The sequence below is a fragment of the Rosa chinensis genome, chromosome 2, assembly GCF_002994745.2.
Source record: "Rosa chinensis cultivar Old Blush chromosome 2, RchiOBHm-V2, whole genome shotgun sequence".
NCBI lineage: Eukaryota > Viridiplantae > Streptophyta > Magnoliopsida > Rosales > Rosaceae > Rosa > Rosa chinensis.
Genome location: NC_037089.1, coordinates 16,158,423 through 16,179,778, shown reverse-complemented (window position 1 = coordinate 16,179,778; position 21,356 = coordinate 16,158,423). Strand labels below are relative to the sequence as shown.

At 39.3% G+C, this 21,356-nt stretch overlaps 4 protein-coding genes across 4 annotated transcripts; 3 read left to right on the top strand and 1 right to left on the bottom strand.

Annotated features, from left to right (window-relative positions):
• Window positions 1–6,679: 6,679 nt before the first annotated feature.
• On the top strand, window positions 6,680–8,989 carry LOC112183792 (patatin-like protein 2; the record flags this gene model as incomplete). Its single annotated transcript, XM_024322127.2, has 6 exons — window positions 6,680–6,903; window positions 6,994–7,175; window positions 7,358–7,497; window positions 8,343–8,407; window positions 8,488–8,649; window positions 8,840–8,989. Coding segments are annotated over exons 1-6 (813 nt in total), but the record flags the coding sequence as incomplete, so codon positions are not given.
• Window positions 8,990–9,206: 217 nt separating this feature from the next.
• On the top strand, window positions 9,207–11,585 carry LOC112189888 (patatin-like protein 2). Its single transcript, XM_024329270.2, has 6 exons — window positions 9,207–9,495; window positions 9,576–9,757; window positions 9,969–10,155; window positions 10,272–10,433; window positions 10,620–10,907; window positions 11,166–11,585. The coding sequence occupies exons 1-6, from the start codon at window positions 9,382–9,384 to the stop codon at window positions 11,388–11,390; spliced, it is 1,158 nt and encodes a 385-aa protein (XP_024185038.1). The 5' UTR covers window positions 9,207–9,381; the 3' UTR covers window positions 11,391–11,585.
• A 397-nt stretch (window positions 11,586–11,982) lies between these two features.
• Window positions 11,983–14,354, top strand: LOC112190652 (patatin-like protein 2). The gene is given in 6 exon segments (XM_024330098.2): window positions 11,983–12,316; window positions 12,397–12,578; window positions 12,789–12,981; window positions 13,105–13,266; window positions 13,456–13,743; window positions 14,004–14,354. Coding segments are annotated over 6 exon segments (1,164 nt in total). The 5' UTR covers window positions 11,983–12,202; the 3' UTR covers window positions 14,229–14,354.
• Window positions 14,355–17,412: 3,058 nt separating this feature from the next.
• On the bottom strand, window positions 17,413–21,293 carry LOC112190650 (peptidyl-prolyl cis-trans isomerase CYP40). The gene is made up of 10 exons (XM_024330097.2): window positions 20,650–21,293; window positions 20,032–20,544; window positions 19,831–19,918; window positions 19,703–19,755; window positions 18,772–18,876; window positions 18,616–18,691; window positions 18,276–18,313; window positions 18,120–18,189; window positions 17,921–18,022; window positions 17,413–17,675 (listed from the first exon to the last, which is right to left on the bottom strand). The coding sequence occupies exons 1-8, from the start codon at window positions 20,818–20,820 to the stop codon at window positions 18,133–18,135; spliced, it is 1,101 nt and encodes a 366-aa protein (XP_024185865.1). The 5' UTR covers window positions 20,821–21,293; the 3' UTR covers window positions 17,413–17,675; window positions 17,921–18,022; window positions 18,120–18,132.
• Between the last annotated feature and the right edge of the window lie 63 nt (window positions 21,294–21,356).

The following is a 21,356-nucleotide window of genomic DNA, read 5'->3' as shown; positions in this document are numbered from 1 at the left end:
TGGCCTCCTTCTTCCATATAGTGAGCCTCTTGTTCTTTAGATTCCCTATACCTCTTATAATTGGCTGCTACTTTATTGCTTGCTTGGCAGTTCTTGTACCAATGCCCAATGACTCCACATGTGACGTCCCGAACCCGAATTCACCGGGTTACTAGTCATTTGGACGGTAAACAACTTTTACTTTCACTTTTACTGTCGTTTCAATGCTTTTAGGGGGCCCTAAAAGTTGACTTTTTGTTCGGGTCAAAATTTGAGAAAATTTCCTTCATGAAAGTTGTAGAGGACGTTAAACCGAGCGCGTGCATATGTGGTGCGTAAAAATTGGACTTAGTATGTGAGAGTTATGGCCAAAAATGTAGAATTTACTGTTCATGGTAAGTTGTATTTATATATGGAAATTACTGTTGGTAGATTTCCATTTTTGGAAAATCTACCTAGCCCCCGGTAACTTTCTCTTCTCTCTCCCCGACCCTTCCTCCCTTTCGGCCGATCTCTTCCCCCTCCGATTTCTTCCTCCTCCGGCCGACCCAGAACGTAATCCGGCCACCCCCAAGCTCGGTTTCTTCCCCTTATCACGTCTGTGGAGGTATATTACGGTGATTTGGCCGGAGATGCTCGATTTGGAGCGGAGGAAGCTACGGTGGCAGTTAGCCATTTTTGCCGATCTCCGGCGATTCCGGCCACCTCTGGTCACCATTTTGCCGTCGAAGGTTTGGTTTTCCACGGAGATCATTTCGCCCCTAGCCTCGAATCAAGATTTGAAGTGTAGAGGCAGAATTGAAAATCTAGGGTTCTTGATTTTCTGGGTTTTCTTCACCGGTTGAATTCGACTGTTTAAAGGTAAAATTGGGATGTGTTGTAGTTGAGAAAATTGATCAGTGTGTTGTGTAGGTGCTGCTGTCAAAATATGGTGGCCATCGGAGGTGGTTGCCGCTTGCGCGTGGGTCCCACGCGCCGCCACTGTGGGTGGCGCGTGGAGGCGTGTTGGGCTGTGTTTTAATTCCAGTTTTGAGCCCATTAAATCCTTTAAATATTGTAGAGCTTATATATGAAATTTGGTGAATTTTGGAGAAGCTTGGAATTAATTATGAATTTTTGAAGTTTAGGGTTTCGATTATCGAATTACGAGAATCCGGCCGTCGGATATCTCTCGGTTCTGCCTTGGAACCTTTAAATTAACGAAATGGTATTAGTGGTATAATTTGGGTTGCATCCGAGGAGAAGTGGAGATGTAATTATGAGGATTTGATTTTGAGAATCGTATTTAATTGTTGAATAGTTATTCACGGAATATAATTGTGTACAGGGCGATGTACCGAGCTATTGCTCGACGAAGGAACTCGTATGCATGGTCGCCTAAATAGTACTGTGAGTGGACATTTGTTTTTAAATTAATTCCGCATGCAGTATTATTATTATTTTTCTTCCAATTGAGATTTAATTATGTTTTGAATATTTGAGATTTAGTTTATCGAGATTTATTTATGGATTACGAGATTAGTATTGAAATTCCTTCCCGAGGGCTTTTAGTAGATTTTTGAGATGGTCATTCATGAGTTATTGAATTGAGGAATGATTTTCGGGAAGTGACTGATTCAGAAAATATTATGAGAATTTTGGATTTCGAATATCGGTTTTTATGAGGATTCACGAGTATGAATGTTTCATCGAATTTTTGAGCATGATTGAATTATCGAGATTTATTGAGCTTTGAGCTCCGTACTTATCAGCCTTGAAGTTAGATTGAGTTTCTTTCCGAAAGCATTTATTGATTTACAAAGTATTTGATTTTATGCTTTCGAGGATGCTTTCGAGATTTTGAGGTTATTTTCAGTTTCTTGAGGAGGCTATTCAGTTTATTAAGGAGGCCAGTTTTGGCGCATGCGTATCTTACCTAGTTGGCAGTCCCTTCTAGGTAATGGTCTGGTTGGCAGTCCCTTCCAGACTACAGCTCGGTTGGCAGTCCCATCCGATGCGTCACCTGGTTGGCAGTCCCTTCCAGATGACATGAGGTAGTTGGTCGGCAGTCCCGTCTACTACCTGTGGTTAGTCGGCAGTCCCGTCTACCACATGTGGCTAGTTGGCAGTCCCATCTATCCACCGCCTCCTATTCCGGTTGGCAGTCCCTTCCGATGCGTCATCTGGGTGGCAGTCCCTCCTAGATGGCATGAGATGACCAGACAGCAGTCCTTTCTAGTCATCAAACGAGCCTCATGAAAATGATGTTTTTATAAGGATTGAGGATGAGATTTTAAGAGACTTCAAGATGTTCTTGTTACGTGATTGAGATTTCAGTAAAGAGGATGATTAAGAGTGTGTTCAAGATTGTTACTGCATGCGAGGTTTTAGAGAATAACTTGGGAAAGCATTAAGTTTTACTTATTCATTTGAAATTACTTATTTTTCGTCCACTCACTCTAACGGATTTTAAATGTTTTCCCCTGGGCCCTTCGGTTTTTAATGCCCAGTTTGCAGGCCAGTTTAGCTTGAGGTCGAGCGTACTTGGGGTTGAGGCATAGCTGTCATAGCTTCCGCATTATAAAAGTATTGGTCGTTTATCTTGTATTCTACCTTCTTGTACGCCTGAGAAATAGATTGCTCTGATATCTCTTGAGATTAATATTCTTAAGTTTCAGAATTGTTTTGTGATATGAGAGATGTTGTGATATAGAGAGCAGGGTGGCTCCAGGAGAATAAGGATGGATGATTTAGAAGTGTAATTGTTTGTTTACAGGTTTTGGGTTGTCCATTTTTAGGGGAAGTTCTGTCAAATTTTTTGGTAGAATTTCTTCTAAGGTGGGCCCCGCAGGGCCTTTTCGGATTTCAGGGTGAAATCCGGGGCGGGTCCTGTCAACCTATAGCATGGTTCATTTCCAACTCTATCTTGTTTGACTGAAGGGTTCTTAGGTGCCCTTTGCACCTTGTTTCCATGACCACTAGGGCCAGCACCACCATATCTGCGCCATACATTGGGAGGGCCTCCACGGCCCATATCACGACCCCCATGTCCCTTGCCACGTGGTGCATTATTGCCACTTGGGTAGGGATCAGCACGTCCAATCCCCTTTGCATTGAGGTTCTTTCCACCTTTCACTTTGCCATAATTAGCCTCAGGAATTTTTTTTATCCCAACAGGCCTGACATTGTTGTTCAAAAGAACCTCATTATACCTCTCAGCCACTTGCAGTAGGTTGATTAGCTTATTGAATGTTGTGATTTTTTTGTTGTCATAATCCAGCCTATACTGGTTCGCTAGTATAATTGCTGAAGTAGGAAAAGTAGAAAGAGTCTTCTGGATCATATCATCTTCTGTGAGTTCATTTCCACAGAAATTTAGACGTGCCTTTAGGCGCAACATATCCTTGTTGAAGTCATTGACCTTTTTATAGTCAAGCAAGCGGATTTCATTCCACTGAACGGTTAGTTCTGGGAGTAAAGTGTCATGAATGTTCCCAAAACGTCCCTTAAGGGCATCCCACAGTTCTTTAGGTGTCTTGAACTGAAGGTACTCCCAGCGTAGGCTAGGATCAATATGTTGCCTCAGAAATATTAAGGCATTTGCTTTCACCTTGTCAGACGGTCCACCGTCTTTGGGGTCAGTGGAAATTCTGATGGTGGCAGTGTAGTCTTTTGCCACGAAGGCAGTTTCTACATCGGAAACCTAACGGTGGTACTCAAGTCCGTCTGAGTCCAAAATATCAAATTCAGGTTGAGTTGTATCAGCCATCTACATAAACAAGAGGGAAGATATAAATTACGCAGTCATAAAGACATCCACGTGAATTATTTTCCAAAAAATATGAATTAGAGTTCAAGACCAAGATTAGTAATGGTCACATTTTTTCTTCGATGCTATGTGAAAATGCTTTATCACGGTAAGTGTGTGCGCATGAATTTTCTTTATCATGACAAAATGGAGTTTATATGTTGCATTCTAAATAAGGAATAATCATAGCATGTAATAAAGAATAAAACATAGCATATATAAAAATAAATGCTTTGGCATGCTCAAATTGCACAAATATACAACAAAATATATACTAAATATATCACGCGTAAAAATAAAATATAAACAATAGTCTTTATGCGTGGGAATAATTATATAAGCGTAAAAAAAAACATGCTCAAAATTTCATAATAAAGCATAAACAATAAAATATATAATCATGCTTTAAAGCTAATCATATAAAACATAAATAACAAAGCATGCTTTAAGAGGATCAATATTATCTAACTAAACATGCTCAAAAGTTCATGATGAAAACATAAACAATAAAACATAAAGCATGCTCAAGAAAATAAATAATTAAATATATCATAGTATGAAATTAAATAAATTAAAGAGAACATACTTGGTTTCGAAAAAAAATAAAACAATGATCCCAGCAGCAGGTGACCAGTGATTGGGGCTGCTGGGATCTGGGCCGAGGCTGGAGGGGTGATCAAACCGCGGGGCCGAGGCTGGAGGGAGCGCGCTGGGCAGAGGCAGCAGCGACGAGATCGAGATCGAGGCTGTGCAGGCGCGGGTGGGCGGGGCTATGCATCTGAGGCGTGCTGCTGGGATCGGTGCTCCGTGCGATTCAGGTGGGCTATGCGTGCTGGGCAAGAGGCCGGTGGTGTGCTGCAGGCGGGGTGAGGCCAGTGTGTTGCAGGCGGCAAGGTTGTAGGCTAGGTGAGACCGGTCTGGACGAGCAGGGCTGGAGCGCGCTGGGCTAGGCGGTGTAGCAGTGAGGTGGGCTAGGCTGGAAGCCGGTGGGACGTGCAAGGCAGAGGTGCTGCTTGGTGAGAGCAGCTGGGATCAAGTGCTGCTGGGATAGAGGCCGATCGACTACAAGGGAGGTCGATCTGCTTCTGGAGAGAGATTTTTTTTTTTTGGTTGCGGCGGAAAAGAAGAAATACTTTTTCTTCTTAGGGTTTTGGTTTTTTTTTTTTTTTTTTCTCGATAGAAAGAAACTAGAAAACTAGAGTTTTTTTTCTTTGCTAATGGCTCTGAGCGTGCTGATAACGTGTTAAAGTACAATTGAGATTGGAATTGGTCTCCTCATCATTTCATTTCATAGTCCCTTTATATAGGGATAGAATTACAACGGAAATATCAATAACATTAAATACATTGAATGCTGATTGATCTATAATTGTGCTGATTGATGGTAATCGATGATTCCTTGATTTCCTCTTCGTCAGTCGCTTTGACGAAGGCACACAATGTGTTTTTCCTTTAACAATTTTTTCTTTCTTCTTTTTTTAATAAATTTGGGGGAATTAATTTGTCCTCAAAAAGAAAAAAAAGAAAAGAGACCGACAAGTAATAAAACATTGTAAATGATCGAACATATTGAATTGTATTCATCGGAAACATTCATGCATATGCAATCTCCATTTTCTCCAGTCCAAACCCTATATTTAAGAATATATCTATACTATTATTAAGAGAAGAGAGTTTGTCAGCCAAAACAGAAAAATTTTACCAATATATCCCTCAAATATTAAAAAACATTTCACAAATGGTCAATTCAGTTTTGCAGAAAAAATAGATTAACTGGTAGTTATTGGAGAGAGAAAATAGTGGGAGAAAAAAGTGGAGATTGCATGTGGAATAATTTCTTTTTAATTTACTTAAATTTTAGGTGGTTTAACAAATTTTTTGTCTAGCTACTTCCTCTCGAAATATTAACTTCTTTCCTACAAGATTAAAACTAGTACATAATACATGAGTTGAATGACTTAAATCACATATAACCCAAATCCCAAAACATACTATTTGTATACCCTCACTCAGAAAATATACAAGAAGCTAGGGGAGGAAGGAAGGAAGGAAAGCTCAGGCAAAGGAATTGCGAGTCCCACGAAGATGATGTTCTGGCCAGTGTACCAGAATGTTACAGTATCCAATAATATGCCAATCAAATAAACTCGTGGATTCATATTATTTCTATTTTAAAATGGAAGAATTAATATTAATCTTCTAAATAAGAATATCCAATCTGTTAGTTGACTATATATCTTGTTTCATCATTGAAACAAATTATCTCCAAATTGTTCATCATGACAACTTGAAATATGAAAGAAAGCACCAGTACGTACTAGCAAACGTAAATTAAATAGTGTATGTGCATGTGAATAGTATATACATATATATAACTGGATCGAAAATTTTCTTGACCATACCAAGGCATCGTGCATAGTTGGCGATCTCCTAACATATATAACTTGTTAATTTGTTATACATTATTAGCTCATTATTTTACAATAAATTAATTTTCTAAAATCTGTAATTAAAACATCTGATATAAAAAATAAGTTGGTTGTGCCATACGGGAAATCTTGACACAACAGCCACGAAAAATTAAAAATTTAGTGGATAATTTAGTCAGAAAATTTTGTCTAGGAATCTAACAAAATGTCCAGAAGCTCGAGGGGTTGTTACAGATAACTTAATCCGAAAGTGATTAATCTATGTTTTCTTGCACCATGCAACCCCTACTCTCATTATTTAGGTTGAAATGATTCATAATCGATCATGTTCAAATATCTAAGAAAAATATCCATAACGTTGAAGATTGGAACTTAATTAATTAATTGGAATATCATGAGGTTGGCAATGATTTTTTTTTTCCTTCCATTTTTTATAAAAGACTTGTGAGGACTACTATCAATTGATCAAGTAAGTTATTATAAACATCACAAGTGATCTGGGTTTTCATATTCAAAACTCACATCTGCAAAGGTTGCACTCATCAAACATCATAGTCTTGATTTAGGATCTATATCACAAACTAAACTAACGTCATGCCGACTAGCTTGGAAAAAAGAAAGATGGTGACAGTGCTAAGCATTGATGGAGGTGGAATTAAAGGAATCATACCCGGCACCCTTATTGCCTTTCTTGAAACCAAGCTTCAGGTGTCCTATATATTAACATTCACTTCCATCTTTTATATGTGTTTTGGTTGCTCATTTATAACTTGGTTTCTCTCTGTACATCAAATGCAGGATTTGGATGGTCCGAGTGCAAGACTTGCAGATTATTTTGATATAATTGCCGGAATAAGCACAGGGGGGTTGGTCACTACCATGCTTACAGCTCCCAACAAGGACAATCGACCCATGTATGAAGCAAAGGACATCAACAACTTCTACTTTGAACAGACACCCAAGATCTTCCCTCAAAATAGGTCAGTACGTAGAATGATCTAGATCTATCAACTAGCTAGAAGAAGTAATTTTGTGTAATATGTACTAAAGTTACACTGACTAAATAATGTGGGATCAGTATCACATACGGCTACCAAAATTAAGTAAATAAAATTTGGCGAGTATAACGGTATATTAATTCTTTATCTGCATCGATATGTAGTCAAAAAAACTTCTTGACATCGATTCAAAGTGCGGTTGGTGCCGTGATGGGCCCAAAATACGATGGGAAGTACCTGCGCACAATGACGAACAAGCTGCTCGGTGACCTTACTCTCAAGCAAACTCTAACCAATGTGATCAGTGGCGGACGCAGAAATTTTTGTGAGTGGGGGCAAAAAAAAAGGTTGAACAAATAAATATAAAATACTACAATGAATGAAGCATAATTTTTCAATCTTTTGATAATATTTTCAATGAATACATATTTTAACTTCCTAGCAGATAAAATGACTTTAAATTAATATATTTCTTGATACATAATTTTTTTTTTTTAAATCAAATAAGGGACACATAATTTATTTCCATCTATTTACTGTAAAATACACTCGCTATATTTCGTAACCAAAGAAAAAAAAATACAAAATCAGCGTGCATTAAAAAGAAACACACTGGACACAAGTAATCCAATCTTCTTGTATAAAAACCAAACAATGTAAGAGATTTTTTTTTTTTTTTGAGAATAGTAAAAGATATTTCAAAGTAATTCAAACTAGTCATGAAGATTGGATTGCTCGTGTAAGTTTCCATAGGTATCAGGCTAGCACGTATTCTAAGCTAGCTAGCTAGCCTAGTCCTTGATGAAGTTTCTTTTTCATTTGTTGTTGGAAAAGGCGTGCCTTGTGGAGTTGTGGGTATTAATCTAATGCTTTGTTCAATTTGAACTTGGAAATGCAGAAAGAGCAGCTAACTTTCCCGTGTAAGATTATAAAAGCTAAATGCTTGAACACATTTACAAGTGTAATTAAGTTTCTTTAGTTTAATCGTTGTGAGGCAGTAGATTACACTTCCTCTGGGGGCAGGGCAGCATTATCTCTGGGGGCAAACCAATGAACATAACATATATATATATATATGAAGCTGCTGCGCAAATGAAAAAAATCCACTGGGGGCAGCTGCCCCCACTCGTCCCAACGTGCGTCCGCCAGTGAATGTGATCATCCCAGCCTTTGATATCAAACACCTTCAGCCTGTGATTTTCTCAACCATCGATGTAAGATAACCATAAATTAAGCCATTAATCAATGTAGATTGATTTTGAATGGTACTCAAGACTAAATTCTGTAAGTACAGGCAAAAGAAAGTTCTCTGAAAAATCCAAAGCTTTCGGATATCTGTATCAGTACCTCTGCAGCTCCAACTTTTCTCCCCGCACACTACTTCGAGGTCAAGGACAGCCAGGGAACAACCCGTACTTTTGATCTCGTCGATGGTGGGGTTGCCGCAAACAACCCTGTAAGAATTTTAGGTTTGTAAAAGTATCATTTTCGTCCAACAATTAATTGTGTCAATCAGATTGTCATCTTGAATTATATATCACATCACGTGTGACATACTAACAAGATGATAACATAGCATCTTAGATATCTAGCAATATCGCCCTATATGTATCTAGTCTATTGTAATGGCGGCATAATATCTACAGACAATGATGGCCATAAGCCACATAAACAGAGAGATGTTGAAGCACGGCTCAGAACCAATGGATGCTAATCGGTTGCTAGTGCTATCATTGGGCACAGGCACTGCCAAGTTCGAAGGGAAGTACAGTGCAACCAAGGCCTCAAAATGGGGTTTGATCAAAATATCAAACAAAAGAAAAACCGAAAAAGGAAAGAGGAAAAAGAATAAAGAAAAAGAGCATCCACTTGTACACTTGTACACACAATACAGTGAAGATTGGAACTTAATTAGTTGAAATGTCTTGACTTGATTAATTATTGAGGTTGACGACGATAAAGAAAGACTTATGAGGGCCGCCATGAGTCCATGACTGCACTTTCAATTGATTAAGTTATTATATTCTCTGTGTTCCTTCCTGCTAGCTATAAACTTCACAACTGATCTGGCAGGGTTTCAGAATCAAATACCACATCTATGTGACTTGGAATTTTCAAAAATTAAGGAGTTTAAGTACATTCAGTTTCATCAGCAAGCTCTTTGATTTGGAAACAGAGTTGGCATATAATGTCGATTGGTTTGGCAAAGAGAAAGATGGTGACAGTTCTGAGCATTGATGGAGGGGGCATTAGAGGCATAATTCCCAGCACCATCCTCGGCTTTCTCGAATCTAAGCTTCAGGTAGACAGTTTGATTCTCAATCTTTCGTGTATATGCATGTATATTTTCTTATAACCAATATCTAATTTGGTATATGGTAGGATTTGGATGGAGCAAATGCAAGAATTGCAGATTACTTTGACATAATCGCCGGAACTAGCACTGGTGGGTTGGTCACCACCATGCTTACAGCTCCCAACAAGAACAATCGACCCATGTATGAGGCAAAGGACATCAACAACTTTTATTTAGAACACTGTCCCCAGATTTTCCCTCAAAAAAGGTCAGTTGATCATCTAGAGCAACTCTAATAACTTTATGGCATCATATATATTGGTTAATTAGTCCTACTTATTGTTTATCCCATAAGTTGCGACCAAATTTGCTCAGCAAATAAGATTTGAATAATTGAAACACTACTAATATGTAATGTACGTACAACCTTAGGGAGTGTAGGAGTACTACTAATTTATCTTGATCTGAAATCTGTATAGTCGGAAAAACTTCTTCACATCGATCACAAATGCAACGAAACCGGGCCCAAAATACGATGGGAAGTATCTGCGCTCATTGACAAACGGGCTGCTTGGTGACCTCACTCTCAAGCAGACTTTAACCAATGTGGTCATTCCAACTTTTGATATCAAACACCTTCAGCCTGTGGTTTTCACAACCATTGACGTAAGACAATTCACTTCATATGATTTAGAATTCATTGCTAATACATGTACTAATTTGTAGCTAAGTAGCCAGTTATACATATTAATACGCTAGAGGTTAAATTTATGGTAGTACAGGCAAAAGAAAATTCATTGAAGAACGCAAAGCTTTCAGATGTCTGCATCAGTACCTCTGCAGCTCCATCTTATCTCCCCCCACACTACTTTGAAGTCAAGGATGATCAGGGAAATATCCGCACGTTTGATCTTGTCGATGGTGGGGTTGCTGCAAACAACCCTGTAAGTAATTCTGTTTGCCAACACAATCTACATGTTATGTTGTCACGTTATCAATATGAGCTCAAACGAGTCCTTGTTTTAATCTTTGGTACCAGTTTATCGGTTTGAGGACATATTGCAATTTCTCGGTAATTTACCATAGTGCTGGAACTAAGGATCTAATGGGTGTATTACATGAATGAACAGACAATGATGGCCATAAGCCACATAAACAGAGAGATGTTGAAGAACAACTCAGAACCGATGGATGCGACTCGGTTGCAAGTGCTGTCATTGGGCACCGGTGCTGCCAAGTATGCAGAGAAGTACAGTGCAGTCGACGCATCAAAATGGGGTTTGGTGAATTGGATGTTTCATAATGGGAGCACACCTTTGCTGGACATTTTTGGCGATGCAAGTTCTGATATGGTTGACTTTCATGTCTCCACTCTCTTCCAGTCCCTCAATGTCAAGGACAATTACCTAAGAATTCAGGTACCTAAAATCACAGACATAACATGTGTTACTGCGCTGTTGCTTACTAGACAAGTTTATCCTGAATCATATGTTTAAACAAATACTGATTACCTGACCAATTGTTGTAGTAAACCCAAATAATTTCCTAATGGGGGTTGGAAAATTGCCAGTGCCCTTGTTAACAGATTGAGCACATAAGATAGGTTGTGCGAGTACTTTTAATTTTGTGGCTGCTAGCATGAGGCTAATAGTTTCTTGATGTTCTGAAAATTATAGGATGACACATTGAGCGGTGAAGAATCATCAGTGGATATTGCAACCGAGAAGAATCTGGAAAGCCTTGTGGTGATCGGAAACGGGTTGCTAAAGAAGCCAGTGTCAAGGGTGAATATGGATACAGGGAGGTATGAGAAATGTGAGGGAGAAGCCACCTATGAAGAAGCACTAGTCCATTTTGCCATACAGCTCTCGGAGGAAAGGAAGCTCAGACAAACCAATTGAAAAGCAACACATACCTTCATTGATTAATTGCTTTCCAAACACATGTGGAGTTAGATTTCTAAGCTCACATGTTCAATAACATCATAAATTTTATTTGAATAAGGTCTCAAGGTCAAACAAATAAAAATGAGAATGTTACTATAAAATATGAGGTGCACCGAGAGTGTTACTAATTAAGCTTTTGGACAATCACCTCGATCGCATCATATTAGAATCTCAATTAGTACATATCCTTTCCTAGATAACACCGTTAAAAGAAGTAGAAAAAGAAATTAGATCGGTGCCCGGTCGACCATAAAATCTTTAGTCATGGTGTAGGAATCTGGCAAAATGTGTACAAGCTATCTATAGAGTGTTCGTTGCACGAATTAATTTGGAGTAAACTAGTTCATTATTTATAGTATATGCTTCATTTTCATCATGTTCTCCCAGCATTAATTTGCACCAAAATTTCAAATAAAAGAAAAAGGAAAAAGAACAAAGAATAAAGAAAAAAGAGCATCAACACACAATACAGTGAAGATTGGAACTTAATTAGTTGGAATGTCTTGACTTGATTACGAGGTTGACGACGATAAAAAAAGACTTCTGAGAGCCGGCCGCCATGACTGCTCTGTCAATTTATCAAGTTATTATATTCTTTGTGTTCCATCCTGCTAGCTGTAAACTTCACAACTGATCTGGCTGGGTTTCAGCATCAAATACCACATCAATGTGACTTGGAGTGTAATTTCAAACTAAAGAGTTTTAACTTTTAACTACATTCAATTTCATCAACAAGGTCTTTGATTTAGAAACAGAGTTGGTATATAATGTCCATTGGTTTGGCAAAGAGAAAGATGGTGACAGTTCTGAGCATTGATGGAGGTGGCATTAGAGGCATAATTCCCGGCACCATCCTCGGCTTTCTCGAATCTAAGCTTCAGGTAGACAATATGATTCTCAATCTTTCGTGTATATGCATGTAAATTTTCTTATAATTATGATCTAATTTGGTATATGGTAGGATTGGGATGGAGAAAATGCAAGAATTGCAGATTATTTTGACATAATCGCCGGAACTAGCACCGGGGGATTGGTCACCACCATGCTTACAGCTCCCAGTAAGAACAACCGGCCATTGTATGAAGCAAAGGACATCAACAACTTTTATTTAGAACACTAACCCCAGATTTTCCCTCAAAAAAGGTATGTTGATCATCTAGAGCAACTCTACTAATTAGCTTTATGCATGGCATCATACATAATAGTTAATCAGTCCTACTTTATGTTTATCCCATAAATTTGTTCGGCAATAAGATTTGAATAAATGAAGCACTTGCGTAACATGTAATGTACAACTTTAGGGACTGTAGCAGTACTAACTTTTCTAGTTTTCTTGATCTGAAATCTATACAGTAGGAAAAAGAAAAACTTCTTCGCATCGATAACAAATGCGATGAAGCGGGGGCCAAAATACGATGGGATGTATCTGCGCTCATTGATAAACGGGCTCCTTGGTGATCTCACTCTCAAGCAGACTTTAACCAATGTGGTCATTCCAAGTTTTGATATCAAACACCTTCAGCCTGTGGTTTTCTCAACCATCGATGTAAGACATTTCACTCTTCACATATGATTTGGGATTCATTGCTAATACATGCACTAGTTTCTAGCTTAAATAGCCGGTTATGCATATTAATACGTTATTATAGGTTTTTTTATGGTAGTACAGGCAAAAGAAAATTCATTGAAGAACGCAAAGCTTTCAGATGTCTGCATCAGTACCTCTGCAGCTCCATATTATCTCCCTCCACACTACTTCGAAGTCAAGGATGACCAGGGAAATATCCGCAAATTTGATCTTGTCGATGGTGGGGTTGCTGCAAATAATCCTGTTAGTAGTTTTGTTTGAAAACATTCTAATATGTTATGTTGTCACATTATCAAAATGAGCTTAGACGAGTCCTTGTTATATATATTTTTTTGTATCTGATTAACGGTTTGATAACATATTGCAATTTCTCAGTAATTTACCAAAGTGCTGCAATTAAGGAACTAATGGATTTTATTCCATGAATGAAAGACAATGTTGGCCATAAGCCACATAAACAGAGAGATGTTGAAGAACAACTCAGAACCAATAAATGCGAATCGCTTGCAAGTGCTGTCATTGGGCACTGGCGCTGCCAAGTTTGAGGAGAAGTACAGTGCAGTCGAGGCATCAAAATGGGGTTTGGTGAATTGGATGTTTAATAATGGGAGCACACCTTTGCTGGACATTTTTGGGGATGCAAGTTCTGATATGGTTGGCTTTCATGTCTCCACTCTCTTCCAGTCCCTCCATCTCAAGGACAATTACCTACGAATTCAGGTACCTATAGTTACACACAAAAATGTAAAACTGCGCTGTGCATACTAGACAAGGTCAACCTGAATTATATGTTTAAACAAATACTGATTACCTGACCAATTGTTCAGTACGTAGTAAACCCAATGAATTTCCTAATGGGGGTGGGAAAATTGTCAGTGCCCCTTCTTAACAGATTGAGCTCATAAGATAGGTTGTTTGACTTTCAAGTTTGAGGTGGCTCGCATGAGTCTAGTAGTTTCATGATGTTCTGAAAATTATAGGATGACACACTGAGCGGAGATGAATCATCAGTGGATATTGCAACCGAGAAGAATCTGAAAAGCCTTGTGGAGATCGGAAATGTGTTGCTGAAGAAGCCAGTGTCAAGGGTAAATCTCGATACTGGGAGGTACGAGGAATCTGAGGGAGACGGTACCTACGAAGAAGCACTGGTCGATTTTGCCAAAGGGCTCGCGGAGGGAAAGAAGCTCGGGCAAAAGAATTGAAAAGCAACACATACCTTCATTGATTAATTGCTTTCCAAACTCATGTTGAGTTAGATTTCTAAACTCATATGTTCAATAACATCATAAATTTTAGTTGAATAAGGTCTCAAGTTCAAATTCCCATTTCTCTCCGGATCCTGTCCTTGGAGCCCAAAAATCAATACCCTATCAAACTGGAGGGCTGGCTTCAGCAAATGAATAAAATGAACCGGGATAGACTGTCAATATCGATATTGACAAATTTATAGTAGGTAAGTGATGACGAGGGCTTTATAGTATATAAGACAGATGACAAGATATGCCAATTATTAGCACATTATGCCGCACCACTTTCATGAGCACATACAGTGACCAGCTCGTTAACAACAAAGCACACTTTGGAATATGGTCTGCCATAGTAAGGATTGGTTGGAATTCTCACCAAACAAAACGTTGCCAACTAAAAAAAGGTTGCCATAAAAAATAAAGCACAAGCAAGAAGCTAGTTAAAGAACAAAACAAGAAGAGGATGCTTTAAAAGTAGACAATCAGTGCAGAGGAAAGGCAGAACTTCCCAGAACTCCATTAATGCAAAGAAAAAATTGAATGGAATCATCATATGATGAGTCAAGATCACCCCACTTGAAGTACAAACCGAGCAAGTGGGACGAAAGCCAAGACAAGCCAGTGGGGTCTAAGATGGCAGAACTGATCAAAACCAAGGCAGAGCTCAAGAAAGCTAGAGAGAGCACCATGCAGCTATGGCTAGACTCCAAGCCTCTCATCGACGAGCTTGAAATGCTGAAATCTGGCCTTGCAAGAGCTGAAAACCAGTGCGCCACGCCCAATACTACTATGATCTCCGAGCTGAAATCACAGCTGGATGAAACCCACGCATCCATCAAGGCCAAAAAGGAGGACGAACTAAAGGCGGGAAACATGATCGATGAAACAAATCAGGCTTTGGATCAAACACGTCGAGAGATTGTAAGCATCAACTTGGAGACAGATGAAGAACGGAAAGCAATAGCAAGAATGACACAAGACATGCAGCTGAGGAGACAGACTCTACGAACGCTGCATCTTACACTTCGAGCTGTAAGAATCGAAAAGGATGCTATTGCCGCATCAGCAGCAGAAGCTCTTCAGTACATGAACTATTCAGAAATGGATAATTCTAGAGTCAACATCAGCCACGAAGAGTACCCTGGCTTGATGAAAAGAGCTCAAGACGAAAACTCTCTTTCAGACTGGCGTATTGTGGTTTGTACAGAACAGAAGCTTACAGCTGAGGCAAGCCGAGACAAAGCTTCGGCAAAACTAAACGAATTGTACTCTCAGCTAACATTAAGAGTAGGAGAAATCAAAGAAGAAGAATATTATGGAGGTGGGCAGACCCCGAGAATTGAGAACGAAGACCAGATGATCACAACGGAGAATCAGCGAAGAGTATTACCAAAGCCAACTCCAAGACATCCAAGACAACAGCGGAGAATAAGGCGTGAGAACTACATGAAGCTGGCTGCAAAAGTGAAACCATCTTATTTGCAACAAATAAAACTCTTTTTTGGAGGCGTTTGCCTCAGACCCAACAAGTAAGAAGCATAAAAAAACTGTTCAGATGATTTCATACAAATTCGGAAAGTAGAAATCCAGTTGTGAACAAGAATAAAGTACTATAGTGGTGAATGCACTTCAGAACAAAATTTGATTGAAAGTCGAATATTCTGATTTTCTCCCTCAAATAAATTGGGCTTGTTTTCTTGCCCTTCCTATGAAACAGAACAAGTCCTGCGAAGATGCCAACATTTTCTAACAAAGACAATCTTATACTCAATCGGAAACAATCAAAACAACAAGGTCAGGGAAGGAGGGACGCTAACAAGCCAAAGTACTTAGCCAGGCTAATGATTAAGTACTAGTGCACCATATCTATGCCAAAGGATTGTGAATGCCTGCACGTACTTGTTTAGTAGTAGTTATACTAATGCCTCTGCTCATTATTTAACCGTGAATGCAAGAAAAATATCCCTGTAGGGGAACAGTGGTAATTCTTTGTTACATGCACAAAAATATGGACTGTACTTGAATACGGACAATCAAAAACAAAGAATGCAAAAGAAACAAGCTAACTCTCACTTAATCAGACAGGAGGATCAGTCTTAGTCTAAATATTCCAACACTGCTGGCAGCAAGTGCGCAGCAAGGGGAACTTCGAGCAAAGTATCCTTCCTCAAGTTTCCCTCAATACTGAATTGAAGATGAATTTGGTTACCAAATGTTTCACCTGGAAGTTATAAAGGGAGTCTTCACAGGAGGACAGAAAAAAATTAAAGAGGTATTGGGTACCTCCCAGTTGAGGAGATAAAGAATTTCAGATACACCGACGTTTGTTGTGTAGGGACGACAAAACTTCCAAATACACCAACAAGCTTCTTGATTTCAGCAAAGCACTCTGAAACACTATACAACTGCTCATGAAGATTGTTCATTTCTGTCCTTTTCTTTTGGTACGGAAAATCGGAAATGATGCGTCCTCACTTGGACATCGACTCCAAAATCTTGGGTATCAGCTGCACCATTGAGTCATCACTAGACTCCAAGCCTCTCAACGACCGCTCGAGAGGCGGACACCCAGCCTTGCATGCTCTAGAAGCTTGAATTACAGCTCAAGACAACCAACACATGCATTTTTTTTGGATGGTAACCAACACATGCATTGAGACCAAAGGGAAACAACTTAAGGCACTAATCATTAATGAAATTAATCACATTTTGGATTATATGGGGCAGATGAAGAACGAATAGTCGTGCGTCTGAGGAGATTCTACAAACCCAGCAACTTATCCTTGGAGGTATATGAATTGGAAAGGTATATGAAATGGGAGTACTACCCAACCTAAACAGAAAAGGCTGAAAATTGAAATTCTTTCAGTCTGGCATGTTCTGCCTTCCACCAAACGAAGTCGCGATGAGGCAAGCCAAATCAACACTTTTGTGAATGTATTCTTAGAGAAGATCAAGAGTAAGGAAATTATAGAAGATAACAGAGATGAACACAGTTCAGAACAAGGTAATAGCAAACACCAGATCCTAGAATTGGGGTGGTAGGCCAAGTGAACACCAGACAAAATATGCTAACCAGAGTTCAGAACAAGGTAATAGCTAGGCCAAGTCGGACAGAAGAAGGGAAATACTAAGAAGCTGGCAGCAAAAAGGAAACTATCCGTTTTGCAACAAATAAGCTATCCGTTCTGCAACAAATACGAATTTTCCAGAAAATAAGAAAACTGTTTAAATAGTTTAATATAAATTCAGAAAGTAGAAATTCAGTTTTAACTGCATTTAAGTGCTACAGACTAGTCTAAGAAAAGGTCAAAGTACTTGAACAAAATTTGATTGAAGCTTGAGTGTTTCTGATATTTCCCCTCAAGTCTTCTGATTGTTTCCTTGCACTTCCTACAAAGCCTGAAAATAGAACGAACTCCATCAAATGTCAAAAATAGATATTTACATATATTATAACATACGGCATGATATCACTATCTTAACTATAGAGACCAACATATGATCAGAGTGACGTAATTAACAATGTTAAATTAGTTATGATAAGAACAAAGATATTTTATATGAATATCCCTGACCAACAATAAAGACCTACATACAAAAGTCCAGCCATAGATAATCTAATAACAGGACACACATATTGATACCTGGTATTTCATAGTGCCGATTAAGACTGCAGAAGGAACCAGTTGACTATGTAATTTAGCAAGTGCAAAAGGAATCAAAGTCCATCCATACATGTGCAGCCTCTACATAGCATGAAGTCAGGAACAAACAGTCAGCCCCAGAATTTTGATAGTCACATAGCAGTACTAATGAAAATAAGAACATAAAAACGAAACTCACCTTATGACTGCCATCATTGGTTAAACATTCGAGAATATGCTCTCTTTTCTCTCTCACTCCTATCAGCTACCTGTAAAAAAATGCTCAACCTTCAAATCACTCACTGGAAGAAAATACCAACTGTCAGGAATCTAAAAACACATGAAGCTCCCTCACCTTCTTTTTAGCAACCAGAAGCTCTTTCTTAATTCCCCCTGCAATAAGAAACTTGATGAGAGGACAGGAATTTATCACTGCTAAGCTGACTTCTAGTCATCAACTATAAACGCACCAAGTTTTAATAAATTAACCTATTCAATAAAAAAAACTGGCAACCTGATCCTGAAATCACTTCCCACTACATTGGTTTGATATTGGGAAACTTGCGCTACTTAAGTTTAACTAACTTCAGAAGAAACATAATTATTACATAGGATTCCTAACTTCTTTGGGGTAACTTCTATGAGAAATTCTTTAACAGGTCTGGGAGTTATGTAAAATATCTAGCGCTACTGACCATCATTTGGTTCCAATTCCAGTGCCTTCTTGAAGCTTTCAACCGCAGAGTCGATGTCATTTAGTGCCATATATGTCTGCATCCAGCAAGATGCAAAAAGAGTTGGATGATAAACAGCCAAGCGAGCATTATTAAATCAATTGAAGATTATTTTACCTGGCCTTGGCGAAACAACGCCTTCACATTGTCCTCCCAATCACGCAATGCAAAGTCTGTATCCAACAATGCTCCTTCTAGGTCTCCTAATTTCAATCTACAAGCCTGAAAACATAAATTCATGAGTTAATCAATTAGAAATAGGGATATGTGTCTACTTTAAGCTTCTGAACACTACCAAGTTAATCTTCAGAAAGTATTAACAGCTAAAAACACCTATTACAATTATATTTGTAGTTAGCCACTCATCACACCCAAGACTTCTACACCTTATCTACTACAAGGGTGACTTCAAAGGCTTTCATTAACGTCATCACTTGATATACTAGAGTTATAATAGAACATGCAACAAGGTTGAGGTGGTGGTGTGGTACACCCGTAGTCATTTCATTAGGACCCCCAGATATCATGTCATTCAACTATACTTCTGCATGTAGTTCCCATGACACTTGAAGAAGGTGGAATTCCATTCTAATAGAGAAGAACCGTGAGCTAAGAAAGTCACCACCTTTGTGTGTACTCAATATGCAGTCCAAGATTCAAAAGATATCAAAACGCAGCCTCAAGCGAACTTCTGCTTAATATATGTAAGCATGCCCCTAATGTCAGCTATAACTAAATCTTAAAGATCACTTCAGAACTCAAAGTGATTAATTAAACAGACAGGCCTCCAGCTTGAAAACCTTCAGTAGTGACCAGTAGCTAAAGGTTTCCTAGGAAAAATAGTAAATAAGACCTCCCACAGAATGGTTTTGCACCAAAGTCCCTTTACCAACAATAAAGCTATCAAATTACTCTAAAAAGAAAACAAAACAATGAATTGCATCGCTTGAAGTTGCAAAACTAAGAACACTACAAATGCAAAGCAGAGTACATCTTATTAGTTACTCGTCAAAAGTACACTTATTTTAGCTTCAAGAAGGTATCTTACTGAGCTATTAGTAAATATCTGAGACTTTGTCTGCCGCAGAGAGGAGCTGTTCTCTGCACAATCACAAACACAAAGTCATCAGACACTGAAAGTACGGGATACTCTAAGGAAAAAGGCAAATGGCTCACCTTCATTGATATCTTCCAACTCCCAGCACAAATCCAAGTATCGCAAAGCCTTGCGATACTTTCTCAGGGCCATCTTATAGTCTTGCTTCTGTAAAAGGGTCGGACACAAACAGATTATATATCATACCAATGTGACTGAACAAAAAGTACCACAAACTTAAAAGCACAAAACCATCCCAGCAAATCCGCGAAACAATATACCTTGAACTGCTCATTTCCAAGTGCCTTGATCACATTCACAGCACTAACCCACCAAGATATCTCCTCATGTTTCGCATCAAGATCAACGGGCCAATCAGGATAAACATCCCCATCCTTAAAAAAATTACACACCCCATCATCAGCCCCCTCAGCAAGTTCCCCACAATCCGCAATCAAAACCTCCTGAGTGGGAAAATGCTCCCCATCATCTTTAGTACTCACATGCTCAATGGACCTGGCCACCCCCATTCCCTTAATCACCCTCCCAAACACAACATGCTTCCCATCCAGATGGGGAGTCCGAGTAGTGGAAATAAAGAACTGTGAGCCATTACTATCCGGCCCAGTATTCGCCATGGACACCATCCCCTTCCTCTCATGCTTAATCTCAAAATTCTCATCCTCGAATTTCGAGCCGTAAATCGACTCTCCCCCACTCCCACTCCCATTCCCAGCTGAGATGTCTCCCCCTTGTATCATAAACCCTTTGATAATGCGGTGGAAACCAACCCCCTACAACACCAACACCAAAATTGCAAAATTAAATTGGAAAAACCAAATTCGAAAATTTTTAAAAATTAAACCTTTAGTAGTAGTAGGTTAAAAGAGCCCGCCCACCTTGAAATGAAGAGGGACGCCGGTGTTGGGAGCAATGCCCTTCTCACCGGTGCACAGCGCTCTGAAATTCTCCGCGGTTTTCGGAACGACGTCGTTGTAGAGCTCAATGACGATTCTTCCTTCCGGTTCTCCTCCTATGGTTACGTCAAGGTAACATCTTGGTCTCACCATCTTCTCTGTTTTCGAAACCAGTAGAGAGACTAAAAAAGACTGAGAATTGTAAAACCCTAATCCCGCTTTTTATAAAAATTTGAACTGGGTGGGTCTGGGTTCTGGGTTCTGGGTCTGACTAGCAGGGGCGACTCAGTGTGACTCGGACCCGGGTGGGTTGGCTCGAGTAGAGTAATAAAAGCAGGCAGAGAGGCGTGCCGAATGTCTCTGTCTGGCTGCTAAAGTCCGCGGTGTGTTTTTTTACTACTTGCCCCGATGACGGGGGTTGGGTTAGGGTGCGGCGCGGGTGTACGGGAAGGGACGCTGATTCCTAGGCGGCCGTGGAGTTGGGAATGTCGCCAGGTGGTAGAGGTGGGTTTTGGTCCAATTGCGCTAGTTTGGTTTATAATTGAGGGTGGGACGAGTTTTTGGTCCAGTAGAGGAGATAGAAACAGAGCAGGGCAAAGACACTATTTCTGCAGTGTTTGATGATGATTCAGGGTGTGCAGAAAAAGAGTAGCTTTAAGTACGGTGGTTCAAATCATGAATTTTCATTG